The sequence below is a fragment of the Oreochromis aureus genome, linkage group 12 (assembly GCF_013358895.1).
Source record: "Oreochromis aureus strain Israel breed Guangdong linkage group 12, ZZ_aureus, whole genome shotgun sequence".
Classification (NCBI taxonomy): Eukaryota; Metazoa; Chordata; class Actinopteri; order Cichliformes; family Cichlidae; genus Oreochromis; species Oreochromis aureus.
Window position 1 is genome coordinate 2905884 of NC_052953.1, and position 15172 is coordinate 2921055.

Here is a 15172-nt window from a genome sequence, read left to right on the forward strand (position 1 = left end):
GCATGTTATGCAATTACAACTCCTCCAGTTTCATACACAAAAAAAAGTGCGCTAGCTTATGTTGTTACGATTCTACCGGGATTTAAAAATGTTACGTTTAAGCTCATCGGAGCGCTCTGATGGGCTTAAACACGTTACAGAAAGCTGTGACGGCACAAACCTGTCGACATTCAGCTGAGTGATGTGAAGTTTGCAGTAGCTACAGCTAAAGTTTTAACATGGGAGTCTATGGGGACTGACTCACTGGTGGACTTGCCTCAAGTGGTCATTAGAGGAACTGCAGGTCTTTCAGCCCTGGAGGACTGCTGCTCGTCTCAAACACATTTGTATGCATGTCAGTGTTCTGAGCTGAATTAAGGTGTAGTTCAGGACTGAAGGGTGGGTGCTGGTTTGGAGTTTAGGGGGTGGGGTTGTCACACACGTGTAAAGAGAATCCTGACAGGCCGTGCTGATCCGTGACCCTGAAAAATGTGGACGTGAACCAACAATGAGCTCATTTCTTTTAGGAGGCAGTAATGTCGCACCATTCTTCCACTTGTTGTTTTTGCGGGCCGCCCTGCCTTCACTAACAGCTCCCTGCTGATGCTGACTCATGGCTCCTTTACATAACACACGTTGTTGCAGATGAGCACGCGGCGATTCTGTGCTCCTTTCTGGTCTCTTTTGCGATGTCATCACACGTTTTCCTCTGTTGTGTTTTTATCCCGTTCTTGTGACTGTACTCCTGCCATCAACATTCAGCACAGACTTACATTAAAGTCACGGCTGATGCCGCTCCTTGGAGCACCAAGAGCCTGTTTCCAACTGAATGCTGCCCTCGTCAAATCAGTGAGGAGTGAAAAACAGTCTTTGATTTAGAAAACTGGATCTCAGAGCCTCAAACAGAAATCGGTCCTCGTCTCTGTGGCGCTCTGACGTTTCAGACCGTAACAAAGTGAGAACGTTCAGAGAGCTCAAAATGTCTGTAAACCTGCCTGACCTTTTCTTTTGTTCCCCTTGTCAGAGAGCAGTCAGCAGCTCCAGCTGTCGTCTGTCCGGGCAGAGTGCGTGGAGAAGTCACCTGACCTCACAGCAGCGGATACGCCTGCGAACACGCCGTCGCAGCAGCAGTTCAGTGCAGCTGAGCAGAAGAGCCGCATGAACCTCCAGATGTCTACAGCGCTGCATGGTACGACTGCAACAACACAGCTCATTATTGTTGTTATTGTTATTATTATTCCAATATTAAATATTTTAAGAGCGCTGCAGTTTATAAGCTGTATATAAAAAAAATGGACCTGGCCACTGTCATCAGCATCTTGAAGTTTCTGTTTGTTTTGTGGGTAGTTGTGAGCTAATGCTAACAAGTCTGGTTAGTCCAGAGACTCTGATGCGTCCCACAGACGCCTGCTCGTTATTTCTAATGAACTTCCTGATAAAATACTAGAGCTTCAAAAAGTGCTCCAGGCCACGCCTCTGACAGTGTAAATGTACCCCTGTCCTCACTATGGAGGTTGCAGCGTGGTTCTGAGATGGAGGTCTGGAGGCTGATGGTGGTTTCGAGTATCATAGACTCAGACTGTTCTGTGTTGCTTCTGCTTTTAGCTCAATCAGTTTTATGTTGGTGCTCTAGCCAAACCCAGCTGACTGCTACGTCTTATAGTCAAGTGCTGAACCTTAGCATGATTCAAAGTAGGGCTGCACGATTTTGCGTAAAATGAGAATCATGATTTTTTTTTGCTTAGAATTGAGATCACGATTCTCTCACGATTTTCTTTTCCAATATAAATATTTATTGCACTTATTAACTGCACATCAACTTCGTAACAGTTGAGACTGAACATAAAAACAATAAATAAACATAAAAACAATAAATGTCTCACATTTTGTCGTTGCTGCAAAATGTTGTACTGCTTGAAATTCCGTCTCCACCGTTGCTCGACACTGTGTGTATAGAGCAGGTCGTGCAACAATAGAAAAATAGTTATGGACGGGCGCTGTGTAGCGCTTTGTCTAGGGTGTTGATCATTTTCCTAAATCCCTCGTTTTGCACAGTGTTGATATATCTTTGGTCAGGTGATAAGTGATAGCCTCCGTAATTTCTTTGTGCCTGCGGGAGTTCGAAGTGTATAGGGAAGCGCTGTATAAGGTTCCCGTTATTGATGTTTGGGTGGTTGACCGGGACGAATTTTCTCCTGTCACTTTCTCGTCATCCCTGACGTCTTCTCCGTTGTTTTTTTTTCCCTGCCAATTTTAGCATCACGGCACAGCTTCTGTATCACGTGGAATAAGGCTCCGCCCTTGTCATTTGTTGAGCAGGAAGAGGGAGCGCTTGTTTTCATGCAGATTACGTCCCGGATCAAAATGCGGTACAATCGTCGTCTTTTTTTTTTTTTTTTTTTTTTTTTTAAATCGTTGTCGTTTGGAAATGAGATCGCACATAAGTTTGAATCGAGATCGCGATTTTCTAACGATTAATCGTGCAGCCCTAATGTCTGATGTTCTGTGACCCAGGAACATGAATCAGATTGTCAGCTCGTGCTTTTTGGACTCTGGCGCTCAGTTTGAGAGTCAAACACGTCTTATTTGGCTTCTTTGGCCCCCGAGTCCATTTATCAGGGTTATAAACACTGCGAGCTAAATTCACTGTTTCAGTTACTGTTCCCTTTATATCCACCGTGCAGACGTAGAGCGCCAAAACGGTGAGAGCGAGGCTCTGGAGCGTAAAACAGATGTTTTTCTAAGTTATCTGACCAGATGTTTAGGCTGTGGTCTGCCGGCTGTAGAGACGGCCCCTCAGCAGAACATTCAAACGTTTCTTTCAGAACCCGGCTGCTGTAAGCTGTGCGTTACCTCACCTGAGCTGACTGTAGGTTACCTCGCGCAGACACCAGGTGACATGTGAAACGCCACCACGAGCGTCGTCATCGGCCCGACGCGTGGCTCACGCCATTCTCACTCCCAGCTGTCAAAACACGGGAAACGTGCTGAACGACTCTGTTGCTAATGAGCGGCGCACACGCCTGTGTGTACACATGCAGCTGCCTGCATGCTGATGCATGAACACACACTCTGCTCTCTGTTTCCCCCCCCGCAGCATTAAGGAGGCCCCTCGGCGGAGACAAGTCCTGGCAGATGTGCTGAGTGTTTCTGGCTCGCTCTGCTGGTATTTCGGGTTTCGAGGCCTCTACTTAAAATGACTGAGAAACTTCGGGCTTTGGGTCGGCTTCCAGTGCCTCGCAGACAGATGAGACGGACACTTAATGGCTGCTTTCCTCCCTGCCAAAGCTCTCGATCATGTCGGAGAACTTTTAGTGGAGCATTCAGGCGTTATCGGCTCTTTGTAACCAGCTCAATGGGCTATTTAGTTACATGGTGTGTTAATTATGCAGGAGGAGAGTTGGAGGGATGATTTTATGAGGAGGATCGTGATGAAACATGGGGAAGAGACGGAAACAACGAAGGAAAAACACTTTCCACTCCAAAAAGTCTCACCTTAACACTATAATTAACGGGAACATAAAGGCTCTTATTTTAATGATGTGTAAACTCCAGATAAGTGTGTCTGTTACAGTCCTGTGATACTGTCTCAGCCACACATGGCTGTAAACAAAAGGAAGCCTAAACAGATCCCAAATCCAATCAAAGACCAGTGATGCTTTATGTTATTAAATCTCCTCTAAATGACTTTAATAGTCCAGCTATTTAACATGATTCCAACAGGGGGCGCTCTGCTTAGGCACAGAGGTGAACTATAGAAGCTGGAGCTTACAGATGTCAGAGGCCAAGATCTGATTTAATCTCAGAGGATAAAGATTGATTTAATCTTATTCTACATTAATTTAGTGACGAGGGTCTGTTTGAGATGAAGTCCTGATGAAGAACGTATCTTTGTTCATAACTGGCGTCTGAATATCTGCAGTGTTCAAAAATATGTGAACGCTCAGTCATCACAGGACGGCACCGATGCAGTGAAACATTATTCTGTCGGCTCAGGAAACGAAAGCATTCTGCAAATCAGAGTGACAACAGGAGGAAACGATGCAGGCGGTGCCTTCGCTCCGTCCTCATCGCTCCGTCCTCATCGCTCCTGATGTCTCTAGCTTTGCTTTTTTTAGTGTTAGCAGTTAGGGTGAGATGGTACCTGCAGCCCATTCAAGTCTCGCAGGTCGTCCAGCTCCTCCAGGAGACTCAGGAGTGTGGAGGAGATGCCGGGAGACGGGCGGTCTCCAGGTTCATCCTCCGGGACACCGTCGCCCACCTCCTGCTCTGTGCAGTGACTGAGACACCAAAACAAAACTGGAGTTTTTAGATTTCCTGAAGTTGAACTTTGTGTCTCACTGTGATGATGAAGGGTTTCCTTATTCATGTATCGATGAACTATTCATGTTTTGAAGTGTTTGGATAGAACAGCCCGCCCAGATGGTGCTTTTTACTAACGTGCATCTGCATCGATAAACACACAGCCCTGTTTACAGCAGCCTGTTCGATTTATCAGATTCACAGAGTTTAACTTGATTCTGGATTATGTGTCATGTTGTCGGCTGTGGTTTACGATGTTCTGCGTCTCCTGCAGGGCAGAGCACCCTGAAATCCATCATGAAGAAGAAAGACGGCCGAGCCGACTCCAACGGCACCAAGAAGAACCTGCAGTTTGTCGGGGTGAACGGAGGGTGAGAAATGTTGTTAGTCAGAAGTTTGCAGCGTGAGAGTTTTTCAGTGTTTTGGTGTCCCAGCTGAGGTCAAAGGTGGCAGGGCTCACGTTTGCTCAGCTGTGTGTCGACGCCGAGCCTCACGAGCTCGTTAGTGTTGTTCGCAAATATGAAACCCGAGCTGCTGATCTGCACTCACATCTTTGTTTCTGCACCTCTGTCGCCCCCTCGCGGCACAGATACGAAACTACGTCAAGTGACGACTCCAGCTCAGAGGACAGCAGCTCGTCTGGGTCAGACGAAGAGGAGGAGGAGGATGAGGAGGAGGGGTACGGAGGAAAGGAGGAACACCAGAAAGTGGAGGGGGAGAGCACGAGGGAGGAGTTCCAGCCTGAGGGAGCAGAGGACGTGGACAAGAAGGATGACGAGGAAAGTTCAGAGAAGCAGGAGACGAGAGAGAGGCGAGTAAAGAAGATGAAATCATGATGATATTTTTCTGTCTGTAAATTTGATCAGTTATGTCTGAACTAACCTGTTGGGATGAGGCTGAAGTGCTTTAGATGTTAGAAGAATGACGTCTGTTTGACCTCGACTCAAAGGTACGAGCTGAGTGAGAAGATGCTGGCTGCATGCAACGTTCTCAAGTCTCACCTCAGTGACCCCAAAGCTGTGACCAGCAAAGACCTGGTGAGGAAATCTGATCAGCTGTTTGTTAAAAAATGCCATGAAATATGGTTTGGAGCGCAGCGCTGACCAGTCACCACAGTGGATTCAGTGTGACACGCCCACTGTGCACCCAAAGCTGGGCCTTTAGTTAAATTAGCCTGTCGGCGTGCTGATGGTCACTTCCTGTCTGTGCAGAGAGGCTGTCTCAACACGGTGCAGCACGAGTGGTTCCGCGTGTCCAGTCAGAAGGCGGCGGTGGCGGCCATGGTGGAGGACTACCTGGGAGCTTTCAGGGACTTCTCTCCCGCCGTGCTGCGCCACATCGTAAACATGGCCGACGGCAACGGCAACACGGCGCTGCACTACAGCGTTTCACACTCAAACTTCCAGGTGGTGAAGAAGCTGCTGGATGCAGGTGAGAGCTGCGGGGCGTCTCTGATCGCCTGAGTAAAACGTTCGCGCGAGGCGGCTTTAAAATGATCGACTTACAGGAGAGACGAGGACGCTGCTGAGGGACGGCTTCATCTCCCACCTCCAGCTTCTTTTTCTCCTTTAAAGTGTTTGTTTGTTTTTGTTTTTTAAATGTAAAAAATAAAGACAACAGAGCGTCTGTCCATCCCAGCAGGGAAGCTGATGCTTTTGTTTTTTGTTTATTTAAAAAAATAAAATAAATAAAATCCTCGGCTCGTTCACTGGTTGAGCGCTTCGGGTAGGATGAAGGCAAAAGTTCAACTTAAAAAAAACTTTATTTAACTTGATGTGGGCACAGAACAGTGAGACGTTCATGTTGAGGGACGTACAGTCTTTATTTGTTGTTGTCTATAAAACATCTCAGATGGTCAGATTTCACCTTTTTGTGTTCCTGGTTTCTCCTCATGCTTCACCTCCTTTTTCCTCCATCCTGACAGTTGAGGAGGAACAAAGTCTCCTCCCTCTCTGTCCCCACAGCGCCTGCTGTTAACAGCAAAATAATTATCTGACAGTTTGACACAAAGGCAGCTGAGTGAACTCATGATGCAGAGCCACAGATGCAGGTGGGACACGAACACGGCTTCACGCTGGAAGACAATGAAGGAAAAAACTGAAAGTGAAGGATACAAGGACACAAACAGTTTTGGTTGGCGCTGTCCCCACACAGCAGGAGGGGTCTCCTCCAGGTCCTCCGCCTTCCTCTCTCAGGCTCGAGGCTTGTTTGGACTCACAGGGTTGTAGTAAAGAGTGGCTAAATGTGGTGGTAGTAATATGACTTCTGGTCAGTAGGACTAGAAACGGTCTGTTTGCATTTCCATATCTTCCTGTGGATCTCCAGAAAAAACACTGGATCAAAATTGAGTAAAACTTTGCATGAAACACAGATTCAATTCATATCCTGAGGAAATATGTTTTAAAACCCGGCAGGAAATCTGCACGTATGAGTTCAATGTCACCAAGAACATGCAGACAACACAGACGCTCACATTTGGGCTCCAAGACGGGAAAAGTTTTTTTTAATGCGACTGGCTCAGATTTTATCGGCACACAGCCTCGTCCTCGCCGACGCTCCCACACAGCGAGCTCCACGGAGGCTCAATAGACTGTGATGAGGTCGCGGCCACTCGCTGCTCTGAAGGCCTTTTGTCTCCTCGGCCTTTTGTGTCCTTGTGTCCGTGACGCCGTCTCCGCCCCCTCCTCCCATTGTAGCCTTTGTCCTGTCAAAGTCCCACTTCTAGCTGAGGCCTCCGCTCACTTCGCTCCCATCCGGCCTCTGACAGCTCACGGGTTTCTTCCCCCTCCATGTTGGCGTGTTCAGCTTGTAGAGAGTGTGAGGAGGAGCAGACGATACGACGCGGGACTCGAGTGTCTGTGGTTTTTTTTGTTTTGTTTTGTTTGTTTTTTCACGAGGAGAAGTGACTGACAGAAGCGTCACATGCTGACACGTTGGTGTCGTCGTTGACTGACGGTGACGAGTCAATCAGTGTCACAGGCTGACCCCCACCCCCCCAACCCGAGACCACCAGTGACAAAAATGTCTTTGTCCAACCTTCTGGAAGTTTTAAACTATCTGTGTTGGTGTGTGTGTTTCAGACGTGTGTAATGTGAACCAGCAGAACAAGGCGGGATACACCCCCATCATGCTCGCCGCGCTCGCAGCCGTGGAGACGCCCAGGGACATGCGTATTGTGGAGGAGCTCTTCAGCAAGGGTGACGTCAACGCACGCGCCAGTCAGGTCAGTGAGGGGAGGTCAGAGGTCAAAAGGTCGCAGCAGTAATACGAGGGTCATGATGGCCAGACAAGAGCAGAGTCGCTCTGTGACCTAAAAAGCAAACGAAGCAAAAGCAGAAATCAAACGTGCACGATGGACGGAGCAGGAACTGGAAAGTTACTTTAAAAAAGTTTTGTCTAAAAGAAAAAATCAGAAATGCACAAATGAAACTAAACATGAGTCGATGAACAACTGCCTGCAAAAGTTTAAACAGAGTTTAGTTTAAGAGCTTTGGAGCTGCTGAAGTGGGAAAAACTGCACTTTAGTGACACCGTGTGGTGAAGAAAGGTAAAGACCTGGATTTTTAAAAGTGAGACAAATTTAAGTTTGTGAAATACTGAACATTTAATCTGGAGTCGTGTTGGGGAACGATGCAGCTCTCACCGGGAACACCATCCGTTAGCGTAGAGTGGTTGCAGAGGAAGTTTCTTAGAGCTGTTGGAGAGATTTTGACCTGGTGCCGTTTCACTCGGTGTGTTTGCGGCACAGTGTGTACTGTGAACACAAACCAACATGAAACTGCCTTTATCAGAGGATTGTTTGTGTCCTGTGATCATGAATAAACTAACATCAATCATCTGGATGATTGTTCCTTCGTCACCTGAACCATCTTTAGGCATCGTTGCTTCACCCAGGCTCCGCCCACAGTTGTACTGGCTGTGATACTGTGGATGTTTGTGTCGCAGTTTCAGAGTTATCGTCGCTCCGTTAAACCAAATCATTGAAAATGTCAGCTGTGTGATCAGAGCTCTTCATTTAATGATCATTTTTAGTTCAGAGATATTTGCATGAATGCATCGGCGTGGAGGCTGGAAGCGTCCGGTTTGCTCACCGTGCTTTTGTCCCCGCCGCAGGCCGGCCAGACGGGGCTGATGCTGGCGGTCAGTCACGGCAGGATGGACATGGTTCGAGCCCTGCTGGCTCACGGCGCCGACGTCAACATCCAGGACGACGAGGGCTCGACGGCTCTGATGTGCGCCAGCGAGCATGGCCACGTCGAGATCGTCAAGCTGCTGCTGGCCCAGCCCGGCTGTGACGCCACGCTCAGCGACAGTGTGAGTTGTGTACACCAAGAACTGTAATGTTGGACCCACTGGTTTCTAAACATTAGAGAGAAACTGCAGGTGTGTAGATGTTGTTTGGGTGATTTAGACCAGGCTGCCATTCCCTTTTTCACCTTCTTCTTTTGTAATATTTTACTTCATATTTGCGTCATGCTGACTTATTTTGTTTGCTCCATCAGGATGAGAGTAGCGCTCTGTCCATAGCTCTGGAAGCGGGACACAAGGACATCGCAGTGCTGCTTTATGCTCACGTCAACTTCTCCAAAGCCCAGTCACCAGTGAGTCGTTATCAGTATGTTGCACCAAATCATGGAAGCTTCGTTAGACATTTAGGAACTTCCTTCCTAATAATCGGGTGTGTGTGTGTGTGTGTGTGTGTGTGTGTGTGTGTGTTTTAGGGAACGCCTCGACTCGGCAGAAAAACGTCCCCGAGTCCGACCCGGAGGGGCATGTTTGATTAAACCCAGCCTCTCCTCTGCCCACAAACCCTGCGCTGCTATTGGTTCTCATGCACGACGCCTTACCCACCGCTGGATTTACCCAAACAACCAATGACATTTCTGGATTTTCTTTTGTCTTTAATCTATGTGCACGTTAGCCTCCATGACGAGCCCAAAGTGCCCTTTGAATATGAATGTAAGCAGCTGGTGCATCACATCCACAGACTGTGGCTGAAACGTGTCCAAAGTCACAAACTACTGGAGTTCAGACCAACCTTTAAACTAAAATATGCCTTTTTTTTTTCTTTCTTTCTTTTTTTTTACTTGATGCTCAGTGTTGATCATGAAGAGCACCAAACCCTCGTCATTTGATTTTATTTTTAATTATTTTTGCGAGCGTCAGAGATGCAGCGCGATCCAGCCATCCTGTACATCCGCTGGCCTCCACATCCCGGTCTCACATCGTCGTGAGCTAAACTGGAGACGTTTTACTTTTATACAAATGATTTGTATCTATTTAAAAAGAAGAATCACAGTATTTTGAATATTTCCTTTTACTACTTAACAATCCACAAGGTTATATATTTATCAGAGTATAGTTTTTAATGCAGAGATGTATTACTTTGTACATACGGTGGTCGTTTGACTCTAGTTCTTTTTGTCTTCATGTCCAGTTTCCTTCTGTGTAAAATAAGAAGTTCTCTAGTATTCATCAAGGTACTGACTTTCATGCTCACGTGAGATTTGAAGTGCCTTAAACTTTACCATGTAACAATAAACACCAATTAAAGAATCCAGACATGTCGGGGTTTGTTCTCACCGCTCGATGGGGACGTTTCTACAGAATGGTTTCATACCAGTTAATGAAGAAACTGACCTGTGTGAACAAAACCATGGTTCATGAGCAGCAGGGAGGTCAGTGTTGGAGTAAAAGGCATAAAAGTCCTCAGACAAACTTTTTTTTCTTTCTTTTTTTTCCCTCATACCATTTTTTGATTGGTCGACATGGTTAATTTTTTCCACCAATAGGAAAGGGTGGGGTTTTTTGGTTTTGTTTTTGCTCACATGCGGAGAGTGCTTTTGAGCGTTTTTCCTTATAAAACGCCGTTTTTACCATTTCTTCCCGCAGTAAATATAAACAACGACAGTATTCAGGAAGAAAACAAACATTGCAGATATTTTTATCATAACTCTGGTTTTACGTGGCCTATCAACACAATTTAAAAACTGGTATAAAGTCCACACTTCGGTCTGTCCTGTAGTGATGGGCAGTGTTGGGAAGTAACGGAATACATGTACCGCCGTTACGTATTTAGAATACAAAATATGAGTAACTGTATTCCGTTACAGTTACCGTTTAAAAAGGTGGTATTCAGAATACAGTTACTTTGTTGAAATAAATGGATTACACGGCGGTACTTCCCTGTTTCATATTGTCGCGGGTCAGGATTGTTTGGGTTTGTTTGACAGCTATGTTCTGTTGTTCCAGGCGGCAGCGTTACGGTTGCCATGGTTACAGGGTGACGCGCTCTCTCTCTCTCTGCGTGTTTCCTGGGTGAGAGAGCGCTTTTTTGTTGTTGTTGTGCTAAGCTAAAAGGCAGAATGCTACAGGCATGGCCATAAAGAATGTAGCATCATGGGCAGTGTAGTCCGTGCTGCAGGGAGAATGGACTACCATACCCGTTATGTGTCTGTGAGCGAGGGAGGGAGGGAAAGGAAAAGTCCGAGCTGTCACGGAGCAAAAACGGGAGCTGGAAGCATGTAAATACAATAATAACCACTGCAGCCAAGAAGAGTGCCTGACGAGCCCAGCTGTAAGTAAGCTATTAAGACTCAACTGTACACTGTGTTCGTGTTTTCCTCCGGAAAAAATAAGTTCCGTTGGAGCAGCCTTTTAACGCCTTTCTCTGTCTCTGGCAAGCAAAGTTGACCCAGACAACAAAGTAAAGCTATTTTTCGGCTACCAGCCCAACACGGAACCCACTGTATTAGCCCGAGGTCCCTTTACTACGGTTCGGAGCCGCGGACCTTCAGTAACAGTAATAAATCACAGCAATAGTACATTCACGTAGTTGTAAACCGCACGATAATATATTAAGTAATCCAAAGTATTCAGAATACGTAACGGAATACGTTACAGAATACATTTTGGGGCATGTATTGAGTATTCTGTAATGGAATACATTTTAAAAGTAACCTTCCCAACACTGGTGATGGGTCGTTCGCGAACGAAATGGCTCTTAGAGCCGGTGTTACAGCTTGATAGGTAGGACGTTTTGTCAGAACACCGGATCTTTGAAGTGAACGACGCGAGCCGTGGGTGTTTTTTTTTTTTTTTTTTTTTTTTTCTCTCTCTCTCTCTCTCTCTCGCACTTTTTTTTTCCGCTTCACTCCGCACGCGAGCTTTGTGCTTTGCGCACCTGAGTGAAGTTGGCCCCCCCACCTTCTTCAAATCAAACAAAAGTGGTATCAAACGTTTGTGCTACGTTTGTGCTGGTTTGTGCTGAAAAAATTTTCGTTTGTGCCGCTATCATTTTAAAGATATTAATAAAAATTTCTAGAGGTCATCAGAGGTCAACCAGCCCCCATATTAATGGAATGAAACAAAACTGGTGTCAATCAACTGTGCTACGTTTGTGCTGGTTTGTGCTGCTAAAATTGTCGTTTGTGCTGCTTCTGTTTTAGAGATATTAATGAAAATGTAAAGGTCAAAAGGTCGACCAGCCCCCACCTTCTTCAAATCCAACAAAAGTGGTATCAAACGTTTGTGCTACGTTTGTGCTGGTTTGTGCTGCAAAAATTTTCGTTTGTGCTGCTATCATTTTAAAGATATTCAAGAAAATTTCTAGAGGTCATCAAAGGTCAACCAGCCCCCCCACATTAATGGAATCAAACAAAACTGGTGTCAATCAACTGTGCTACGTTTGTGCTGGTTTGTGCTGCTAAAATTTTCATTTGTGCTGCTTCTGTTTTAAAGATATTAATAAAAACTTCTAGAGGTCATCAGAGGTCAACCAGCCCCCACATTACCCAAATCCAACAAAGTGGTATCAAACGTTTGTGCTACGTTTGTGCTGGTTTGTGCTGCAAAAATCTTCGTTTGTGCTGCTATCATTTTAAAGATATTAATAAAAATTTCTAGAGGTCATCAAAGGTCAACCAGCCCCCCCATATTAATGGAATCAAACAAAATTGGTGTCAATCAGTTGTGCTATGTTTGTGCTGGTTTGTGCTGCTAAAATTGTCATTTGTGCTGCTTCTGTTTTAAAGATATTAATGAAAAGGTCAAGGTCAAAAGGTCAACCAGCCCCCCCACATTACCCAAATCAAACAAAATTGATGTTAAACGTTTGTGCTATGTTTGTGCTGGTTTGTGCTGCAAAAGTTTTGTTTGTGCTGCTATCATTTTAAAAATTTTAATAAAATAACGCCTTGATGCGTGCTTAATCATCCAGGTAAGTAAATCCCAAAAGGTTGATTCTGTTCATCTGGACATTTTCAGTTGGAGAAACGTTTCGTCACTCATCCAAGTGACTTCTTCGGTCTCAGCTGACTGCAGGTCTCCCCAACCTTATAAACAGTACATTTGCATAGTGAAGGAAACTAGCACCACTGAATGAACAATGTGCTGGGGGGTTAGTTCCATGATTGTTAGTATGCAAATTCTTATGACCATTGATCAATAACAACTAATCAAAGCCTACTGATCAATGGCCATGAGTACCATTCACAGAAAGTGGGGAATGGCTACAATCACAGCATTGTAAGATGGCGAAAGATTTACTCTTGGGCCCCCCTTCTCGATTCAGAGATGGTCAGCATCCTGAGGGCCCGATGGACAAAGCTGTCTCTCAGTCTGTGTGTTCTGGCCAGGAGGCTCTTCAGTATCCTTCCTAATGGCAGCAAACTGAAGACGCTGTTGAAGGGATAAGAGGAGTCACCTGTAATGGAGAGGACCTTCCAGATGAGGCAGGTGCAGGGGGCTCAACACACATCCTTGGGGAGCCCCCGTATTCAGTGTTCTTGGGCTGGAGGTGTTGCTGTCGACCCGTACTGTCTGCTGTCTTCCTGTCAAGAAATCTGGCAGCCAGTTTTACAGCAAGGTGCTGATCCCCAGCAGATCCAGTTTGTGAATGAGTTGCTGGGGAATGATGATGCTGAAGGCTGAACTGAAGTCTATGAACAGCACTCTGACATATGAGTCTCTAGTGTTCAGATGTGTGAGGGCTGAGTAAGGGCAGTTGAAATTCCATCATCATCAGTTGAGCGTTTTGACCGGTATGCGAACTCAAATGGATCCAGGTTGGGAGAAAGCAATAATTTGATTTGATGCATGACTAACCATTCAAAGCACTTCATAATGATGGAGGTGAGTTTGACAGGACGGTAGTCCTTAAAGCAGGAGGTAGATGACTTCTTGGGTACAGTAATGATGGTGGAGGCTTTGAGGCATGTGGGAACGGCGGCCTGACCCTAGTGATGTGTTAAAGATGTCTGTGAAGACATTTGTGAGTTCCACAGCATAGTCCGTCAGTGCTCGTCCAAGGATGTTATCAGGACCTGGAGCTTTGCGTGTACTGATTTTGGCAAGGGATCTCCACACACTGTCTGGAGATTTGTTCACCACGGTCTGCAGAGTGGGCTTGTAGTCTGTGATGGTTTGTATTCCTTGCCACTGCCTCCAAGTATCTCTGCTGTCGCTGAAGCTTTGCTGTAGCTGATGCCACGTGACAGGTTTGCCCTTGCTGTTCTTTGGCTCACCTAATTCCCGGCTCTGAAGGCTTGCATTTTTCAACCTTAGGAGCATTTAAACCTGACCTGTGAGCCATGGTTTCTGATTGGCCCGGACAGTGATAGTCCTGGTGTCACGACCTGCAGGATCGGCAAGGTGCTGATCAGAATCTCTCCACTCCTAGCCCTCCTTCTCTTCTTCCCTCTCTCTCCCCCTCTCTCCTTCTCTCCCCTGTTTTGCCGGGGCGGAACTCCTGGCGGCTTCATGCCCTCGGTCCACGCCTTCCTGGATTGGGAACACCTGGGCCTCATCAGACCAGCTGGTATATTAGAAGGAGGAGATCAGCTGTTCAACGCTGGATTGTTGTGAAGGCTCTAGTCAGTACACGTCTAGTTCAAGTTTCCTGTGCCTCCGTCTCAGAGACTTAACGAGTGTTTCTTTGTTCCTAGATTCCCCGGACCCGTCCCCGTGTTTCCCCGTGTGAAGTGTGGAAGGAGTGACTGGTCGCTAACGGAGAAGAGAGAGGTTGAACTGAGCGCGTGTATGATTTCCCCGTTTTCCCTGGAGCCCTGGACCCCTGCCCCTCACGTCTTGTATATAGCACTAACCCCGCACTGTCTGTACATACACTTGGTGAAGATCTGTAAATAAACTGTCTCTGTTTAAACGCTACTCAGGAGTCCTGCGAGTGGATCCTCTAAGCAACCCGTGACACCTGGTCTCTGTGACATCATCGATGCATTTTGTGATGTAGGCAGTAACAGTTTCTGTATATTCCTGAAAGTCTGTGGTGTTGTCGTGTGTGGCAGCCTGTGGTGGAAAAGCAGTCTTGCAGTGCCTCTGAGGACCCTTCTGGCCACACCTGTACCTGCTTACGAACTGGTTTGGTGACTTTGACCAGGGGCCTGTGGGAACCCATGGCACACCTAGGTTTCTGCCTGTAGTACTGACCCTTATGCAAAATAGGTGGAATTAAGACACAGTTCCAAAAGCAAACACAACTGATCAGTGCTGAGAGCGGTCCTGTTGCTAAGGTTGGGGTGATCCTGTAATCTCTTATGAACTACCTCCAACGCTTCCGTGACTGGGATGCAAGTGAAGACAGATGTAACATCTCTCTCTCACTGTACATGTACTGTTTATAAAATTAGGGAAACATAACCTGCACAAACAAAAAAATTTGCAGGACAAATGTTTGACATCAATTTTGTTTGATTTGAAGAAGGTAGGGGGGCCAACTTCACTCACATGTGTTTATAAGGTTGGGGAAACCTGCAGTCAGCTGAGACCGAAGAAGTCACTTGGATGAGTGACGAAACGTTTCTCCAACTGAAAATGTCCAGATGAACAGAATCAACCTTTTGGGATTTACTTACCTGGATGATTAAGCACGCAT

At 46.3% G+C, this 15172-nt stretch overlaps 1 protein-coding gene across 1 annotated transcript in view; it reads left to right on the forward strand.

Annotated features, from left to right (window-relative positions):
* The window catches only part of kank1a (KN motif and ankyrin repeat domains 1a), a 58099-nt gene extending 48258 nt beyond the window's left edge, over positions 1–9841 (forward strand). Inside the window, exons 4-12 of the mRNA XM_031756557.2 lie at positions 1004–1168; positions 4556–4652; positions 4871–5092; positions 5231–5318; positions 5493–5712; positions 7362–7504; positions 8395–8595; positions 8784–8882; positions 9003–9841. Coding sequence (XP_031612417.1) covers positions 1004–1168; positions 4556–4652; positions 4871–5092; positions 5231–5318; positions 5493–5712; positions 7362–7504; positions 8395–8595; positions 8784–8882; positions 9003–9065 — 1298 coding nt within the window. The 3' untranslated portion in view covers positions 9066–9841. The remainder of the gene's footprint in view (positions 1–1003; positions 1169–4555; positions 4653–4870; positions 5093–5230; positions 5319–5492; positions 5713–7361; positions 7505–8394; positions 8596–8783; positions 8883–9002) is intronic.
* Positions 9842–15172: the final 5331 nt, after the last annotated feature.